The sequence below is a fragment of the Epinephelus moara genome, chromosome 15 (genome assembly GCF_006386435.1).
Source record: "Epinephelus moara isolate mb chromosome 15, YSFRI_EMoa_1.0, whole genome shotgun sequence".
NCBI lineage: Eukaryota > Metazoa > Chordata > Actinopteri > Perciformes > Serranidae > Epinephelus > Epinephelus moara.
The window spans coordinates 16,744,064-16,761,370 of record NC_065520.1 but is presented as its reverse complement, the minus strand read 5'-3'; the positions used below and the strand labels follow the sequence as shown (position 1 = coordinate 16,761,370).

General features: G+C 42.9%; 1 protein-coding gene across 1 annotated transcript in view; it reads right to left on the bottom strand.

Annotated features, from left to right (window-relative positions):
- LOC126402004 (plakophilin-4-like) overlaps positions 1 to 15,896 on the bottom strand; it is a 76,942-nt gene extending 61,046 nt beyond the window's left edge. Inside the window, exons 1-2 of the mRNA XM_050063638.1 lie at positions 15,643 to 15,896; positions 14,651 to 14,874 (exon numbers count right to left, since the gene is read on the bottom strand). Coding sequence (XP_049919595.1) covers positions 14,651 to 14,803 — 153 coding nt within the window. The 5' untranslated portion in view covers positions 14,804 to 14,874; positions 15,643 to 15,896. The remainder of the gene's footprint in view (positions 1 to 14,650; positions 14,875 to 15,642) is intronic.
- Positions 15,897 to 17,307: the final 1,411 nt, after the last annotated feature.

The window sequence follows — 17,307 nt, the reverse complement described above, 5'->3', positions numbered from 1 at the left end:
CTCGGCTTCCTCATTAGTACAAACCTTTAAAAAGAATATTTGAACCAGTATAAGTTGTTTGTACAATTGCAAAATGTGATTAGGCACAGAAACGCTGTTATAACTCAAAACATGCATGAAATTTAGCCATCAGAGTGTACTTTTGGCAATTATAACAACCCAAACACCACAACACTAAAATATGCCCCACTTATTACAAGCTCTACGAGCTGGTGGGAATCCAAGCCTTGCTCAAGGGTATGAAAGTGGAGCAGATGTTTGCCGACTGTGGTCGGTTAGCTGGTAGATTTGGCACTCCCTCATTTGTATTCTGTTACATAACACAGAGGCTTCCCAGCTGCTTCATAAATCTTCTAGGATCCACAGCTGGTGTCATCATGGAGGTCCACTGGAGAATTAGCTGTCTGCAATAACGTCTAAATATAAAACCACCCGGCTGGAAAACACACAGCTTCCGAGGAAACCTTGTTGTGAAGTAATTCAGGAAATGTTCACTGTGGAAGTGAAAGGTCTGATAAGGTTGATGTGTTAACTGTGACACAGTAAACAGTGCTGTGTATAGATTGTGGCTTTAAGGTTATTTGGCGCAGGCCGAAGAAAAACTGAAAGGTGTTTGCATCTTAGCAGTGGTGGAAGAAATATTCAGATCCTTTGCGTACGTAGAAGTTCCAGTATCACAATGTAAAAAAACTCCATGACAAGTAAAAGTCCTGTTTTTATATTCAATTAAAGGCAAAGTACAGAAGTATTATCAGTTAATCATACTTAAAGTATCAAAAGTAAACTACTCATTAGCTAATACCCAATTTCCACCAAAATCCGTACTTGTATGCCAGTTTTTTAAACGTGGGAAAAATAGAAGTGTGTGCACAGCTCAGTGGTAGAGAAGTATGTCAGGGACGGGATGGAAAAAAAGGTTAGTGTACAGAAGAAAGTGAAAATATTACCCTGATTACTTCTTTTTATTATCAGGTACTTTTTCAATCTCTTTCTCAAATTCTTTGCCGCCTAAATTCGTGACGATGTTTGAGCTCTGCTTGGATGGGGGCAGGCGGTATTTTGTAGAGGCTCATTATTGCAAATTTCAAATGGCCGATCAAAGACGAACGGAGCCGGAACCAAAAATTACCGAGGACTATTGCAGAGTCATTTATCCTGTGAGTGAATGCTAAGTGTAACCTTTTCTATTAAATACAAAAACTAGATGTTAGCAGATGTCAGTGATTTATTTATGCAGTGGGAAAGGGGCTTCAGAGCCCCTAATTAAGAGGTTATTGCACACACTGCTACATGAAGCTATAAGCTAACGTCAGAGAAACATGTAATCTTGGTTGCTGTTGTTAATTCTCGCAGATTTTGGCTCATATTCCTGTTGGAACATGTCCATTTGTGTTTAGAAGCTGTTATTGTTTATTTTTAATGGGAGAGAGGGCTGCAATACACATTCACTCCCCGGCTACAATGACAATGCTACATGTAGCATTCATTTCAACAACTTCCTTACTTCCTATCCATCCATCCATCCATCCATCTGTCTTCCTCCCTAATTATCTACCCATCCATCCATCCATCCATCCATCCATCCATCCACCCACCTATCCACCTCCCTACTTATCTATCCATCCAAGTTCAAGTTCAAGTTCAAGTTCACTTTATTATTGTCCCAGACGGGCAATTTGAGTTGCAGCAGGCATAGAAATGACAAAACCACACATAGAACATGCAACAGACAAAAAATGCAAAAAAATCCATCCACCCACCTCCCTACTTATCCATCATCCATCCATCCATCCATCCATCCATCCATCCATCCATCAATCCATCCATCCATCCATTCACCCACATATCCATCCACCTCCCTACTTATCTATCTATCCATCCATCCACCTCCCTACTTATCCATCCATCCATCCATCCATCCATCCACCCACATATCCATCCAGCCACCTCCCTACTTATCTATCTATCCATCCATCCATCCATCCAACCATCCATCCACCTCCCTACTTATCTATCTATCATCCATCCATCCATCCACCCACATATCCATCCATCCATCCATCCATCCATCCATCCACCTATCTACCTACTTATCTATAATCCATCCATCCATACATACATACATCCACCCACCTATCCATCATCCACCCACATATCCATCCATCCATCCAGCCAGCCATCCAGTCATCCATCCATCCATCCATCCATCCATACATACATCCACCCACCTATCCATCCATCCACCCACATATCCATCCATCCATACATCCATACATCCACCCACCTATCCATCCATCCACCCACATATCCACCCATCCACCCATCCATCCATCCATCCATCCATCCAGTACAGTAGGGTAAAAGCCCTTCATATTATAATCCTTTAAAAACTACAAAAGACACTTGAATCCAGACTCGCAGCTTTTCATCTGTTCACGTCTCCTGATAAAAGCTCTTTTGTATTTGGGTCAGCTCTGGCCATGTGATGCACAGAGCCTTGACAGTCTCTTTAGTCAGATGGTGTACACTGATTTAGTTAATGGTCTCATCATGTTGGTTATTTGCTCGCGTCTCATCCTGTATAGACTGTCTGCATGCTATCGGAGCTGACGGCGAAAACAAAGTAAACTCAGCTGAGTCTGCCTCTGAGCTCACAGAAAGTCTTTTTAATGCAGCCATAATTTACCAGCTAAACAAGTGTGCCACAAACCTATAGACAGGGGACTGCATATACATTATCACTTCAGCTCAGACTGCATGAAACTTTAATGATCCCCATGAGGAAACTGGGTACACACAGCTAATTTTGCGGTGTTAATAAGTGTTGATTTTTCCGCAGCAATTATTCCGAGTTAATTGGAGAGATGTTTGTCCGCTTATTGGGCTGCTTTGGCTCTGAGGCGGCTGCTTTTAAAATATTGCAAAATGTTAATTTAATTGTGCAACAGCAGCAAAATACTTACAGTTTGGGTCCAGACATACACCAGCCGTTTATCTTAAATTTCTAAATGGTTTTGTTGTTGTTCTGGTTTCGTTATGTTGGTGCATGAGTCATGCAGAATATTTATTGACATGGGAAAGCAAGAGTATTGAAAAACTAAAAATATCAAACAATAAGCTCAGTGGATCTGAGGGCTGTACCATGAAGTAAGATTAGTGGGTTAGCGAGGTATAGTGAGTCTAAAGCCAGAACTTTCTTGCCTGATATCAGACGTTTTCATCTTCATCTGACATTGCGTCTACTCTTAACGATTTCCATGGAGGAGGGGGTTTGATTTTACCTAATGAATCTATAGAGACCCACATTTCCGACTGAATCTAACATCATTTTAAAACCCAGTTCAGACCAAAGATTTGCGACAAGACGAAACCGTTCTAGAACGTTGCAGAGAAAAGTTGCAGTGGTGTGAACTGGCTGGTCTGGGCTCGACTCAAACTGAGCTCATCTCCAACTTAAACTCAATAGAGGGGGCGGATTCAAAGGTCTCGACCCAGGCAAAACCCATCCTTCGAAGGTGGCTCTCTTTAAACCTGGATACATCGCCATGGTACCTTATGCTGCAGACATAACCTGGACCAGTCTATGCTCTGAGATTCAGCTTGAAATCAGCAACAGCAACAATTGTTTTGGACCCTGAACATCCTTCACATGTTGAGTTCCAGATGCCTCCATCAGGAAGGAGGTTCAGTGTCCCCTGAGGTCGCAGTAATAGATACAGATCGTCCTTTGCTCCATCTGCTATTGGTTTTTTAAACTAATTATAACTCTGACTCATTATGTCTTCATTTTCCTTTATTCATGCAGTCAGTGTCGGAGACATTGATCCTTTGCTGTGCTGTATAAATTGTATGGATGTATTTGTGTTGGCCTGCTGTCTGTAGAGTAAACTGGCCTTCGGGGACATTAGAGTTTTATTGAATCTTGTTCTTGAATCTTGAAAAGCGCCTTTAACAGTTCCTTTGAGTCGTGTCACTCTATAGTCAATGTCAATCTACGAGCAATAGAGATTCTCAGATGAAAGAATACATTATAAATGCACTTTAACCAACTTGTTTCGCAGGAAATCAGAGCAGGAATACTGTTTTATTTTACATGCAAAGTTGTTTTTGCTCATGTTGAACAACTAAATGTGTTTGTAGTTTTCTCCATCTGCCCACGCACACTCAAAGAAGCCTTCTATAAAACCTCAGGTAGTATTACACATAAATAATTCACTTTATTATTCATCTGAATGACATTTATTTGCATATGAAATGCAGAATACTTCCTTCAAACCATAACGATACCACTTTGAATTGTGTTTTTATGCTTGGTCCTGATTTGCTGAAGTCTGTTTTACACCGCTGGTATATTACAGCTAACAGAAACCTGTTAAAAAATTGATTATTATTGGTATTTATCACAGATAATGTCAAATTACGAATGTGGCTCTCTTCTAACCTCGCTAGATCGCTCATTAGATAGATCATTAACCCAAACTTGTTGAGCTGTGATGCTACGTGAATAATGCAGGGCAATACAATAGCGCTTACTGTATGTATCAGGCACACCGATTAGATATTTGATTAGTCTATTGGTATTAATATCACAGATAATATCCATCCATTCATTTTTAACCGCTTATCCGAACCAGTTGCAGGGGCAGCAGGCCAAGCAGCTTACAAGTTAGCTTGTTATATTTGTTTGGAAAACGTGTTTAGTATCAGACAGTTGTTTTGTCAGTGAACCTTGTGAGTTGTAATGGAGCCAAATTTTGTACCGTTACCTTTGTTAAATGCTGCTGTTGTCCCAGGTTTTATATGAGAAGAGGAAAAGTCCGCTAGCCACTAGGCTAGTTTATACAATGTAAAATGCCATAGGCTTGTGCTAATAACGTTAGCATGTTGTATTTGTTTGGAAAACATGTTTAGTATAAGTCAATTGTTTTGTCGGGGAACCTTGTGAGTTGGGGAGCGTATCTATGTTTCCTGGGTTCTATGTTCCCCACTTAACCCTGTAAAAAAGGTTCTATGTTCCCCGCTTACACAAAAAAGGTTCCATGTTTCCCGCTCAACCAAGCGGGAAACACAGAACCCTTTTTGGTTAAGCGGGGAACACAGAACCCAGGAAACATAGGGATGACCCCGTGAGTTGTAATGGAGCCAAATTTTGTACTGTTACCTTTGTTAAATGTTGCTGTTGTCCCTGGCTTCATGTGAGTAGAGGAAAAGTCCGTTAGCTGCTAGGCTAATTTACACAATGTAAAATGCCATAGGCTTGTGCTAATAACGTTAGCATGTTGTATTTGTGGGGAAAATGTGTCCAGATAAAGACAAGTGTTTGTCTGTGAATGCTGCGAGTTATAGTGAAGCTGATTTGTGTTTGAAACTGTCTCTATTAAGCCATGTTTAATGTGTGTTTAATGTGTGTTTATTGTGTGTTTAATGTGTGTTATACAATGTAAGCTCTGCATAGAGCTGACATACAAGTATAAATCCTGCTTTTGAAATAAACTAAGCGATAAAATAAATATATTAACTTGTAAATTTATTCTGGGAGCGAGTACAGAGCCTTACGTAGAGCCTGGGTTAACAAAGCAAGTTGATAACAACCTTCATGGTAGCCATTATCTCTGACTAAGGCTTTAGGGTTTGTCAAACCAGCTCAGGCAAAGAAAGCCTGGAAATAAGGCAATTTCTGTTAACGATTTCTTGATTTCTGAAGTATGACGAATGTGGCACACCTTTGAACAATGTTAACACTTGGAGACAACACTGCTGCGATGTTTAATCTAATTAATTGCTATGTTTTTAAGGTGATAAATTTCGGTGAAAAACAGAACAATTAAATACAATCACACAGAGAGGGATGTAAACTGGTAATTGCACAAGTGAGATAAAAGGTCTTGTGAGGTTTAAAGGGAAAAAAAGACAGAAAACAAAGACAAAAACAGGACAAATGTTGGATGAGATGATCTGAATCAGAGAAAATACAACAGGATGTGAAATAAGTTTAATTAAATGGAAAATTAGAGGTTTGAGATGAATTTGAAATGGAAAGAGGACAAGAGGACACTTCAAGTATGAAGTGACAGCGTCCGCTGCAGATTGGCACATTCAGTACTTTCAGGGACACAACAGAGTGCCATTCAAGCAGCATGGTGCTTAAACGTGCCGCATGCTGTCACAGCACTGCTGCTGACTCTGCCGCCACATCTCCTTACATCACTTCAGGGCAGCACAGAGACAGGACAGGAACACACAGCCCTCCTTGTCTCAGCCTCGCCGCGTTACGGCACGCCTCGGGGGACAAACAGAGCCGCATCGCGCCCCGCGCCCCGCGCCCAGTCACCTCGTGATGTCTGGAAACACGCCCAGCGCTGCCAGGTCGAGGCAGAGCCGTGCCAGGCGATGTCTCGTACCAGCTGGGGGCTACCGGACGATTCGCCACGGCTTATTGTGCGCCGTCACAAAGTGTTTTTCTCTCCCTTATCGAGTGACACCATCCACAGACCTCTGCGTCTTATTCCTTCTTGCCGTGTCTAATCATAGCCCGGCAGTTTGGTTTATCCAGACTGCATCTGTGATACCCGTGAAATGTTCGGCCTAGTTCTGCCGCTGCGACACATTGCTGCTCCTGCTTTAAATCGCCATCTTAAAAAGGAGAATTCACACTTATACACTTTCTTAAGAAGGCAGCTTAACATTTTTAGCCCATGTAGCTGCACAGAGAAACATTTCGACTATCTGTCGATGACGTAATGCAGGAAACTTTTCAGCCACACTGACTGTGTACTATTTCCTTCCAGAGGCAGCATTTTGCCCTGTCGTTCGGCCGTCACGCAGGGAGAAATCATCAAAAGGAGAAGCAGAGCTACACCCACAATAGCCTCAATAGACCAGAATGCCTTGCATCCTGCTTTTGTTTCGCCATCTCTCTTGCTCTCTCCGCCTACACGTGTAACCCATAGATGAGTTATAACACTTTCTGTCTCTTTATCCGCCCAAACGCCCACCTTTGATAGAAAGCAACAAGTTATGCTCGTTCTCTGAGGGCTGTCAAAAGGCATTCTGGGAGACGGAGGAAGTCACTAAGTAGATGAGGCAGGTGGAGGCAAATTGGGTCCACTCAGAGAGTAAATAACTCCTGGAAAGGCATCACAGATTGATGCGATCTGAAACAATATCTGAGGGTGGATTTTCCTCTTTGATTTCCACAGGAGGAAATCCTGTTCCACCACAGCGACTCTGCTGAAGACCGCGAACATGACACGCAACCTTGAGCATCCGTGATGTTGAGTCAACAAGGCAGGCTGCAACAACAGGCCATCATAGGCTCTCTCTTTCCCAAAATATGACAGCGAGCATGCATTCAAATCCAGGCAGATGTCAAACAGCAACAGTTCTGTGCCTGCGATATTATCAGGCGCGGGGCAGCGGCGGGCGGTGACATAACTGGATTGACAGAGCCGGTTTAACCCTCAGATTCAGATGGTGACCCTGCAGCTCATATGAGGCGAACCTCTTGCAGGAAAAAGCATCCGCACGCTCCATCAATCATCGAGGTTTGGTAAATATGCTTTGACCACGCAGGTTGTGTTTCTGGCCCTAATCGTCGAAATCAATCCGAGCATGGAGAGCGCTGACGCGGCCCAGTTGTTGTCGTTTTATTGAGCTTTTTTTCCCTCCTCTCCATCCTGGGAGGGGTTTTGCTGAGCAGGCATGTTCTTTTTCAGCAGCACCATGCGTCACATTCATACAGCGGGGCCGGGCTTTTACACCTGGGAGCTGCACTACTGTCGGCCGCGGTGAGCCAAACAAGGCCTCGGATGAATATCTGATAACACTTTGGCAGACGAGATCCGCTATATTTTAGAAATAATGAAAGATGAACTTGCTTTGTTTTCTTTGACGGGAGAAAAACTGACCTATGGGGGAAATATTGTGATGTTGCTGTTGTTTATTGACGCCCCATTGTTGGGGCAACCATTGCTGTGCAGCCAGGCATTGTTGAAACCCTCAGAGCTTCACTTCAAATCACAGTCAAGTGACTAAACACCCATAGATATTAAATATGTCTGAAGTGAATTACAGAGAAATGTGTATAAGACATGATTTAAGACATCTAGAATATTCCCAGCTGGCCTGTGTTTGAATTTTGCACTAAAAAGCTTTTGGCGTTTCTGAATTGGTGCACCTCTACAGCTCACTAATTAACACTTCACATGTTTATTTAATCTGTACTGTGTGCTAGACTGTTTCTCAGTGGGAGCAGGGACTTCCTGGAGTCTCTGCTGATCGCCTCATGTAGCATGTGAAATCCCAGCAGACCTCTCTTTGCTAAGCTAAGCTAACCGGCTTCTGGCTGTACTCTCAAGTTGGACATACATGTCATAGCAAAGTGGCAAACAGAGCGTCTAAAGGTGCCATGGCAACGCTTCATGTGGACAGAAGATACGGAGGACTGCATACATGCCTCTCTGATGTTTCCTCCTCCTGTCACGACCGATATGAACCACAGAAGTGTTGGCAATAAGAGTGTCGCGATATACCAGTATTGACTTTAACTGTGTGTATTTAAGAATGAAATATTAATATCATGTTAATAATACGCATATCATAACACGTTGTAAATAATCCAGCGCCTCTTAAATCATTTCCCTTTCCTCTCGTTCTCGCTTTGTCTCCCTCCCCCAACACCATCTGGTCGCCCTTCTATTATCTTTTAAGTGTAAAGGCACTTTTTGTACACTTTTGTACAGTTATGGTAACAGACTCTGTCGCCACCTCCCAGCACTTTTATTTTAAGTGTAATTCACTTGCCAAACTAGAATTATTGCCTCGTGGTTGTATCCCTCTGTGAACCAGTCAAGTTTCTTACAGTTTACATCCATGTCCCTGAAAATATAGATGCTTCATATACGTCCTATACAATCAGCACAGTTTCAAGATTAGTCACCAATTCAGTATCTGACCAAATGTCTCCCCTTCTGTTCCTGAGATATGACGCTGAGTAGCGGCTAGAAAAGTGTTTTAAGCGGAACATTATGTCACAGTGAAGTTGACCTTTGACCTTTTGGATATAAAATGACATCACTTTTATCCTCTTCGACATTTGTGTGAAATTTTGTCATTTTCAGCACATGAATTCTTGAGTTATGGCCAAAATGTTTTGTGAGGTCACAGTGACCTTGACCTTTGACCTTCTACCACCAAATTCTAGTCAGTTCATTCTTGAGTCCAAGTGGATTTTTGTGCCAATTTTGAGGCAACTCCCTCATGGTGTTCTTGAGATATCGCATTCACAAGAATGAGATGGATGCAAGGTCACAGTGACCTTGACCTTTGACCACCAAATTCTAATCAGTTCATTCTTGAAATGTTTGTGCCAAATTTGAAGAAGTTCCCTCAAGGTGTTCTTCAGATATCATGCTCACAAGAAGGAGACAGGTGACAGATGCAAGGTCACAGTGACCTTGACCTTTGACCACCAAATTCTAATCAGTTCATTCTTGAAAAGTTTGTGCCAAATTTGAAGAAGTTCCCTCAAGGTGTTCTTCAAATATCATGCTCACAAGAAGGAGACAGATAAAGTCACAGTGACTTTGACCTCTGACCACCAAAATCTTATCAGTTCACCATTGAATCAAAGTGGACGTTTGTGCCAAATTTGAAAAAGACCACCAAATTCTAATCAGTTCATACTTGAAATGTTTGTGCCAAATTTTAAGACGTTCCCTCAAAGTGTTCTTCAGATATCATGCTTAGAAGAAAGAGACAGACACAGTGACTTTGACCTCTGACCACCAAAATCTTATCACTTCACCGTTGAATCAAAGTGGACGTTTGTGCCAAAATTGAAAAAATTTCCTCAAGGTGTTCTTGAGATATCGTATTCACGAGAATGGGACGGATGTATACGTACAATGAAGGACGAATGGACAACCCGAAAACATAATGCGTCCAGCTATGGCTATCGTTGGCCATACTCTTTTGGCCACAAAAACTGATCTTTCGTTAAGCCCCGCCCCTTTGTGATGGTCCAGCAAGCTGTCGGAGAAGCAGACAGAGGGGTCTACAGTCTGTGTTTGAAGGATATATCCAGGATGTCAAACTGACTCAGCAGCAACAACAGGTTAAAAAGACAAAGATAGTTAGAAGCTAAAGCCGAACTATAGGCTACAGATCAACACAATGAATATAAAGGGAAACTTTGCTGATATTGAACCAGCTGTGTGGCATCCCAGTGTGTGCAGATGAACGGTGTGCAGTTGCTGTTGCGAGCACCTGGACCTCCGCCGCCGGGTCATGGATTGACAATCAGACTGTGGAGTGTAAGGACATAAACCCTGAGCTCTGGCTTTACATCACAGATGATTATCTTGCACAGTAGGAGCTGGAATTAAACAACAACATCTCTACAACAGGCTTAAATATACAGTGAATGCCCAGCTTAACTCTCTGCAAGCACATTCCCCAAAATGTCAAACTATTCCACAGCAACCAGGCGAGCGTGCTGATGTGCAGTTGGAGGTCAATGTCAATGTCATCCCAGACAAGCTCTCATGACAGCTCCTATAACTCAGCACTGTGTCGTGGTTAAACTTCATATTGTGACAGCTTTGTAAATCGTTTACGTCTGATATCAGAGACGTGTTTCAGTCTTGATTTCACAGAACGATGCAAATAGCAGCTCCAGACGTCTCGCCTTTCATTTTGGAGCATCTTTGCTGCAAGCTGTTGTCTCAACATCTAATCAGTCTCACAGTGTTCGTGACAAAGAAGTGACGGCGTTAAACCGTGCACCGACACTGCGCAGGATTTGAGGGTTTCCAAATTGCCACGTCTGCAGCCTTGGTGTTTCCCCGCTCCTGTCTATCACTCTCCCTCTCTTAATGGGATAAATGAGAGCAAAGTGGCAAAGCATCAGGCCCCGAACACAATGGAAGGCAATAACTGATGTGCTCCATTTAGCATGTCTAATTTGACATTTCTGTGGAGGAACTGCAGGCGGTAGATTTGACGCTTCAGCAGCGCTGCCGCCTGCATTTCAGCACTGAGAAAGGTAAAGCAACTTGATTATATTTTCTGGTCGCAGTCTGTTCAACAGTCTGAGACAAGCTACATGATAAAATATTTGCTCTCTGGCAACTTGCAAGTTTAGAATAGCAGTCAAGCTGTACGGTGCAAGGTGTTTTTTGTACTTTCTTTGCTGTTAAACATCCATTTCTTTCCTGGCTGTTATCAGCAAGCACAGCGTGATGAGAGAACTCAAGAAATCAGCTCTTTTCTCTGGAGATTATTACTGAGGTATGATGATTGTGAATGAAGCTCCTGCGTGAATGCTAACTACGGATTATAGCACCTTTGAAAGTTGTTATCACAAAGGCATCATCAGACGGCTACTGCAGAAATGAAACAGCACATTCATCTCTCAAACACATCTCCTCCACTGCAACACAGATGCATGTGCAGGGAAATGATGCAGCAGTCATGGAGTCCAGCGGCGAGCAGAGCTACTGAGGCATTAAGTATGATCGCGGGGTGACAGGGCTGCTCCTGCTGCGCTCAACGGAAACCAAAGGCAGTCAAACAGCCTTAACTTCACATCAGTTCAGACTTCAGAGCAATCTGAGACCCACTTTTTTCCGTCTGATAGCTGCAAAGAGATTGCAGATTAAAAGCAAAAGCAGATTCTCTTTTCTTGGACATCACAAGCCTTTAAATAGCAGTGTGCCTAATTCAGAGTCACACACCCGGGGACTAAGTTGAGAACATGGCCACTGTCCAGGCATAATTAAGAGCAGGAGAACAGACAGACTCCCATGTTGACGGGATGGAGAGAGGCTCAAAAATAACAGCGGGGACGGGAGACAGACGGAGAGACGGAGGCTGCGTTCACACTGCAGCTGCAAGCGTCTCTGTTGTGATTTCCCCTCATTAATATTTAACGCAGATCTGATGTGTTTTCATTGAGTGTCAAAAAGTTAGTGGCAGGAAAAACTGATCTCTGGCTGCCAGTTCACATCAACATTCAGCGCTCGGAATATGTCAGCGACACATTAATTACATTTTTTTAACCAGACACAACTGCTAAAACTCACACGTCGCCTGAGAATAGTGAGGAAGACATGTATAGAAGCCTTCTCTCACTACCTGCGATCTGTCCTAACTACACAAGTGTAAGTTTAAGTCAAAAGTGTGAATACGCCTGTCAAAAATATGGGGTAGAGAATTCTAAAAGTCTGAGGACGAGGACTGTTAATGAGAGTTCTAATAGAATTTTGGATGCAAATTCGGGAGGCTCAGCGTAGCACAGAGACCCATTACACTGCAGTCTCATCTGGAGATAATCCTCAGGATTTGCTCAGTAAATTTGAGTGAATCACAGACTTCATTTATCCTGCGAGCAGGGGCGGGGCCAGAGGGGCGAGGCTCCCCCCGACCAGAGTCAGAGGGTGATGGTATCATGGATGGATTATTGAGCAGGCCTATTGGGTACAGGCCCCGGGGTCGCTGTGCCACAGCCTCTGCATGAAGGGACTGATAACATCTCTTCTTGTAGAGGCAATCAAATCACCACAAAGAGATGCAAAACAGCCACAAACAGATGAAGGACGACCACAAAAAGATGTAAAATCACTACAGAGAGATGCAAAATGACTAGAAAGAGATGTAAAATGACTGCAAAGAGATGTAAAATGACTAGAAAGAGATGTAAAATAACTAGAAAGAGATGCAAAATGACTAGAAAGAGATGTAAAATGACTAGAAAGAGATGTAAAATAACTAGAAAGAGATGCAAAATGACTAGAAAGAGATGTAAAATGACTAGAAAGAGATGTAAAATGACTACAGAGAGATGCAAAATCACTAGAAGGAGATGCAAAATGACTATAAAGAGATGTAAAATGACTACAGAGAGATGCAAAATGACTAGAAAGAGATGTAAAATAACTGGAAAGAGATGTAAAATGACTATAAAGAGATGTAAAATGACTACAAAGAGATGCAAAATGACTGCAAAGAGATGTAAATGACTAGAAAGAGATGTAAAATGACTACAGAGAGATGCAAAATGACTAGAAAGAGATGTAAAATAACTGGAAAGAGATGTAAAATGACTATAAAGAGATGTAAAATGACTACAAAGAGATGCTAAGTGACTACAGAGAGATACAGAGGACCATAAAGAGATGCTAAATGACTACAGAGAGATACAGATGACCATAAAGGGATGCTAAATGACTACAGAGAGATGCTAAGTGACTACAGAGAGATGCAGATGACCATAAAGGGATGCTAAATGACTACAGAGAGATGCTAAGTGACTACAGAGAGATACAGAGGACCATAAAGAGATGCTAAGTGACTATTGAGAGATGCAAAATGACTACAGAGAGACGCAGATGACCATAAAGGGATGCTAAATGACTACAGAGAGAGATGCAGATGACCATAAAGGGATGCTAAATGATTACAGAGAGATGCTAAGTGACTACAGAGAGATACAGAGGGCCATAAAGAGACGCTAAATGACTACAGAGAGAGATGCAGATGAACATAGAGGGATGCTAAATCACTACAGAGAGATGCAAAATGACTACAGAGAGAAGACCACAAATAGAGACATAATGACTACGGAAGGATGCAAAAGCATTACAAAGAGATGCAAAATGACCACAGTAAAATCACCATAAAGAGATGCTAAGTGACTACAGAGAGAGGCAGATGACCATAAAGGGATGCAAAATGACCACAAAGAGATGCAAAATGGCCACAATGACATGCAAAATGACTACAGAGAGATGCAAAATGGCCACAGAGAGATGCCAAATAACTACAGAGAGATGCAAAATGACTACAGAGAGAGATGCAGATGACCATAAAGGGGTGGTAAATGACTACAAAGAGACACAAAATGACCACAAAGAGATGCAAAATGAGTCTAAAGAGATGCAAAATGACTACAGAGAGATGCGAAATGACAACAAATAGAAACACAATGACGACAGAAAGATGCAGAATGACAAGAGAGATGCAAAATGATTACAAAGGGATGCAAAATGATTACAAAGACTGCAAAATGATTACAAAGACTGCAAAATGATTAGAAAGTGATGCAAAATGACCAAAATGAGATTAACTTCTTACCAAAAAGACATGTAAAATGACTACAGAGACCCAAAATGACCTGAGAGACACACTGAGATGCAAAATGACCGGGTTTTGTGTCTCTTTCAGTCTGGGGGTCTTGACCTTATGTAGAATGGTTGGGGGCTGTTACACATCTGTATCGAGGGGCCTATTCTCTCAGGCTAGTTGGAGTTAAAAACAGCAGCTATTCATCAACAGTATTTCATATTAGAGTATTTAAGTTGTTAAAATGGTGTTAATTTATGACACTGGCTAAATACTGAAACCATGAGGAATGATTATTTAGATTTTTTAACACATTTTACATAAATTAAACAAGTGGACAGTTTCAGTGCAAACCAGGCACATGGGTGACATCCTGGTGAGATAAGATCAATCATCCAGAGAAACAAAGGTTGTCAGTGTGAACAAACTCGATCAGAAGAGAGTGACCAGGTGAGTAAATGACCAGGAGGTGAGGAAATAAAGCACACACAACAATAAGGGTGTGACTGCAGCATCTTCTGCCTCCTACCTGCTCTTTGACAGAAGCCAGGAGGTTGGTGGTCGTGGTGGTGGTGGTGCTGCTGTTGCTGCTGCTGCTGCCGGCGTTCGGCGGGAGGCCGTGACCGCTCGGCCCCTCTCTGACCGCCATGGGCCCTTCCCCCTCTGCGTCCCCCTCCTCCATCGCCTCCACCTCCCCGCTATAGTCCAGAGCCGGCTGGCTGCTGAGGCGCCCTCTCTGACCCTGCAGAAGGACTACAAGCCGGTTAGGATGTGGACAAGGAGGAGACATGGCGAACATGAAATCACTGTCGTGGCCCCGGGGGCCTCTGAGGGTGTCAAAGTGCGACTTCACAGGGATCATATTGTGTTTTACCTGCTGTAATAATCCTGCAGGGATTCACTTTGACCTGGAGCTCTTGTTTTTTAAACCTCTCTAATATCCCTGCAGGGACTCGTAGTGAATTTACTGTGACCTCACGGCATCACTGTAATGTTTCTGAGGACTCACAGTGCACCTATAGTATCAATTTCTGTGGGGATTCATATCAATGAGATTATAATGCCTCCTCCTTCTATATGATTTTAGTCTCTTGTGGTTTTATGAGGCTCTCCAGTGGGGATTTAACCCTTCACTGTCGCGTGTTGTTGCACATTTTCCCACAAAGCAATAGTTTTACCTCAAAGCTTATGCATTGCATGTGCAGGTGTGCATGCACGCTGCACAGGAGGCATTTAACAGCATGTCACGTTCATGGTTTTCCCTCACATAACAGAGCCTGAGCCATCCGCGATCAGCCTCCATCATATGCTACACGCAGCCTGTCTGTCAAACGTGCACATCAATCACTCAGCCACCATCCGGCAGCCAAGGACGAGGTCACACCGACTCACCGGACCACAGACCGGGGAGCGCGGCTGCACTGAAACCGAGCCTCGCTGTCTTGTTCCCGTGCACCGGTGGACACGAGCCGGAGCTGCCCGGCCGCCTGGCGAGCTGCTGCGGCTGTCAGTGCGACTCACCGGCCAGATGTTGCTGTTAGAAGCAGGCCACAGCTGGCTCGATCCGTCCTGTTACGCATCCATCCTCCTCCTGCAGGCGGCCGTGACAGCTACTACATTCCCCCACGCGCCGACGCGACAAATAAACAAAACAAACAGCAAACAGTCCCGCGCGCGTGCACACACTCCTCGTGCAATATATAAATATATATATTCCCCTTCCTTCTTTTATCCGGTGTGAGGTCTCAATGCACCCATCTACTCCTGGCGTCCGCGCGGCACCCAGCCACCCACCCACCAACCCGCCCAGCCACTATTACCGATCAGCGGCGTGACGTCACCATGCGGCGATGGATTATATTCCGATACAGGAATCGATCAACGCGCTGATGCACCGGTGCATGAGCTGCTGCAGGAGCCGTGCTTTAAAGTGAGATGCAGCTCCGTGCAAACAGCTGCCGGAGAGGAAGGATGGAGCCGGCAGCGGACACTGTGCGTGTGTGCGCGCGTGCATGTGCGTGTATGTGCGTGCGTGCGTGTGTGTTTTCTCCTGTACACACACTGCTGTAGGCCTGACGGGTCCTTATGGGACTCCCTGGATGATTAAATAGTAAAAGTTTATGAAGTACTTAAGTATAAATTATGGAGGTCCAGTGTACGGAGGCACATTAGTGTCAAGATTTATTCATTTTTTATTATTAAAAATAAAAACTTACATGATGAGACATTGATTAATATTATAATGCATTATATTATTACATTATATATCCTATTTTTTAATTTATTCTTTTATTTTGTTTGATCTTTTTAAACTTGTAAAGCACTTTTGAGATGCATTTTGTGTACAAAAAGCATTTTATTCATAACATTTATTATTAAAACTGCATTAAGTTTTCGCAAATAATCCTCATTAGGCTGTAAAATAAAAAATATTTAATAATTTTGACCTAAAATTAATGACTGACAGCTCGTACTGGTTAAATTGGAATGATGAGATACTAAATCAAACTATGAATTTAATAATTTCAAATTATGAGCATTCGTCAAAATTAAGAAATTTAGAAATTGCCCTCATATCTCATCAGTTTTACTTACCCCATGAGAATTTTTTATTTCTTTCAATCTTAACTTTTTATTTATTCAGATTTGTTTTTCTTCTTTCTGTGAACAAGCTTTGGATGCCGGTGAATTAAAGCAGTGATACTCAATTTACGGTCCATGATAGGGTGCCAGGTGTCCCACCAACCAGTTTCTAACTCACAATGAAAATAAACTGATTCCAAGAGTGCTTTAAAATCATCAAAATGGAGTTTGTTTATCAAAAAGTGCCACAGGAGGGTCCATCAAAGGTGCGGGATGAGCCCTGAATGTCCTAAAATTCCAGGAACTTGCCCCTGGTTGGGTCTCTGAACACATTCTCACTCCGACTTTGTCACATATCGACGTTTGGTCATCGTCTTTCAGAGTCCACGTACAACGTCCAAGGCACCCTGGGTGTGTTGGTTGTTGATGCTCTTGGACGCCGTGACAACTTCAGCCTGTTACATGCATTGTCTGATCTCAAAATACAGTTTGCATACAGTCTCTTTCAAAATAAAAGCACGACGTCGGTACAACACCACAAACTGACGTTTTTTCCTTCAACAACAAAAGCATGTGGTTGGGTTTAGGAAAAGAAAGAACAGG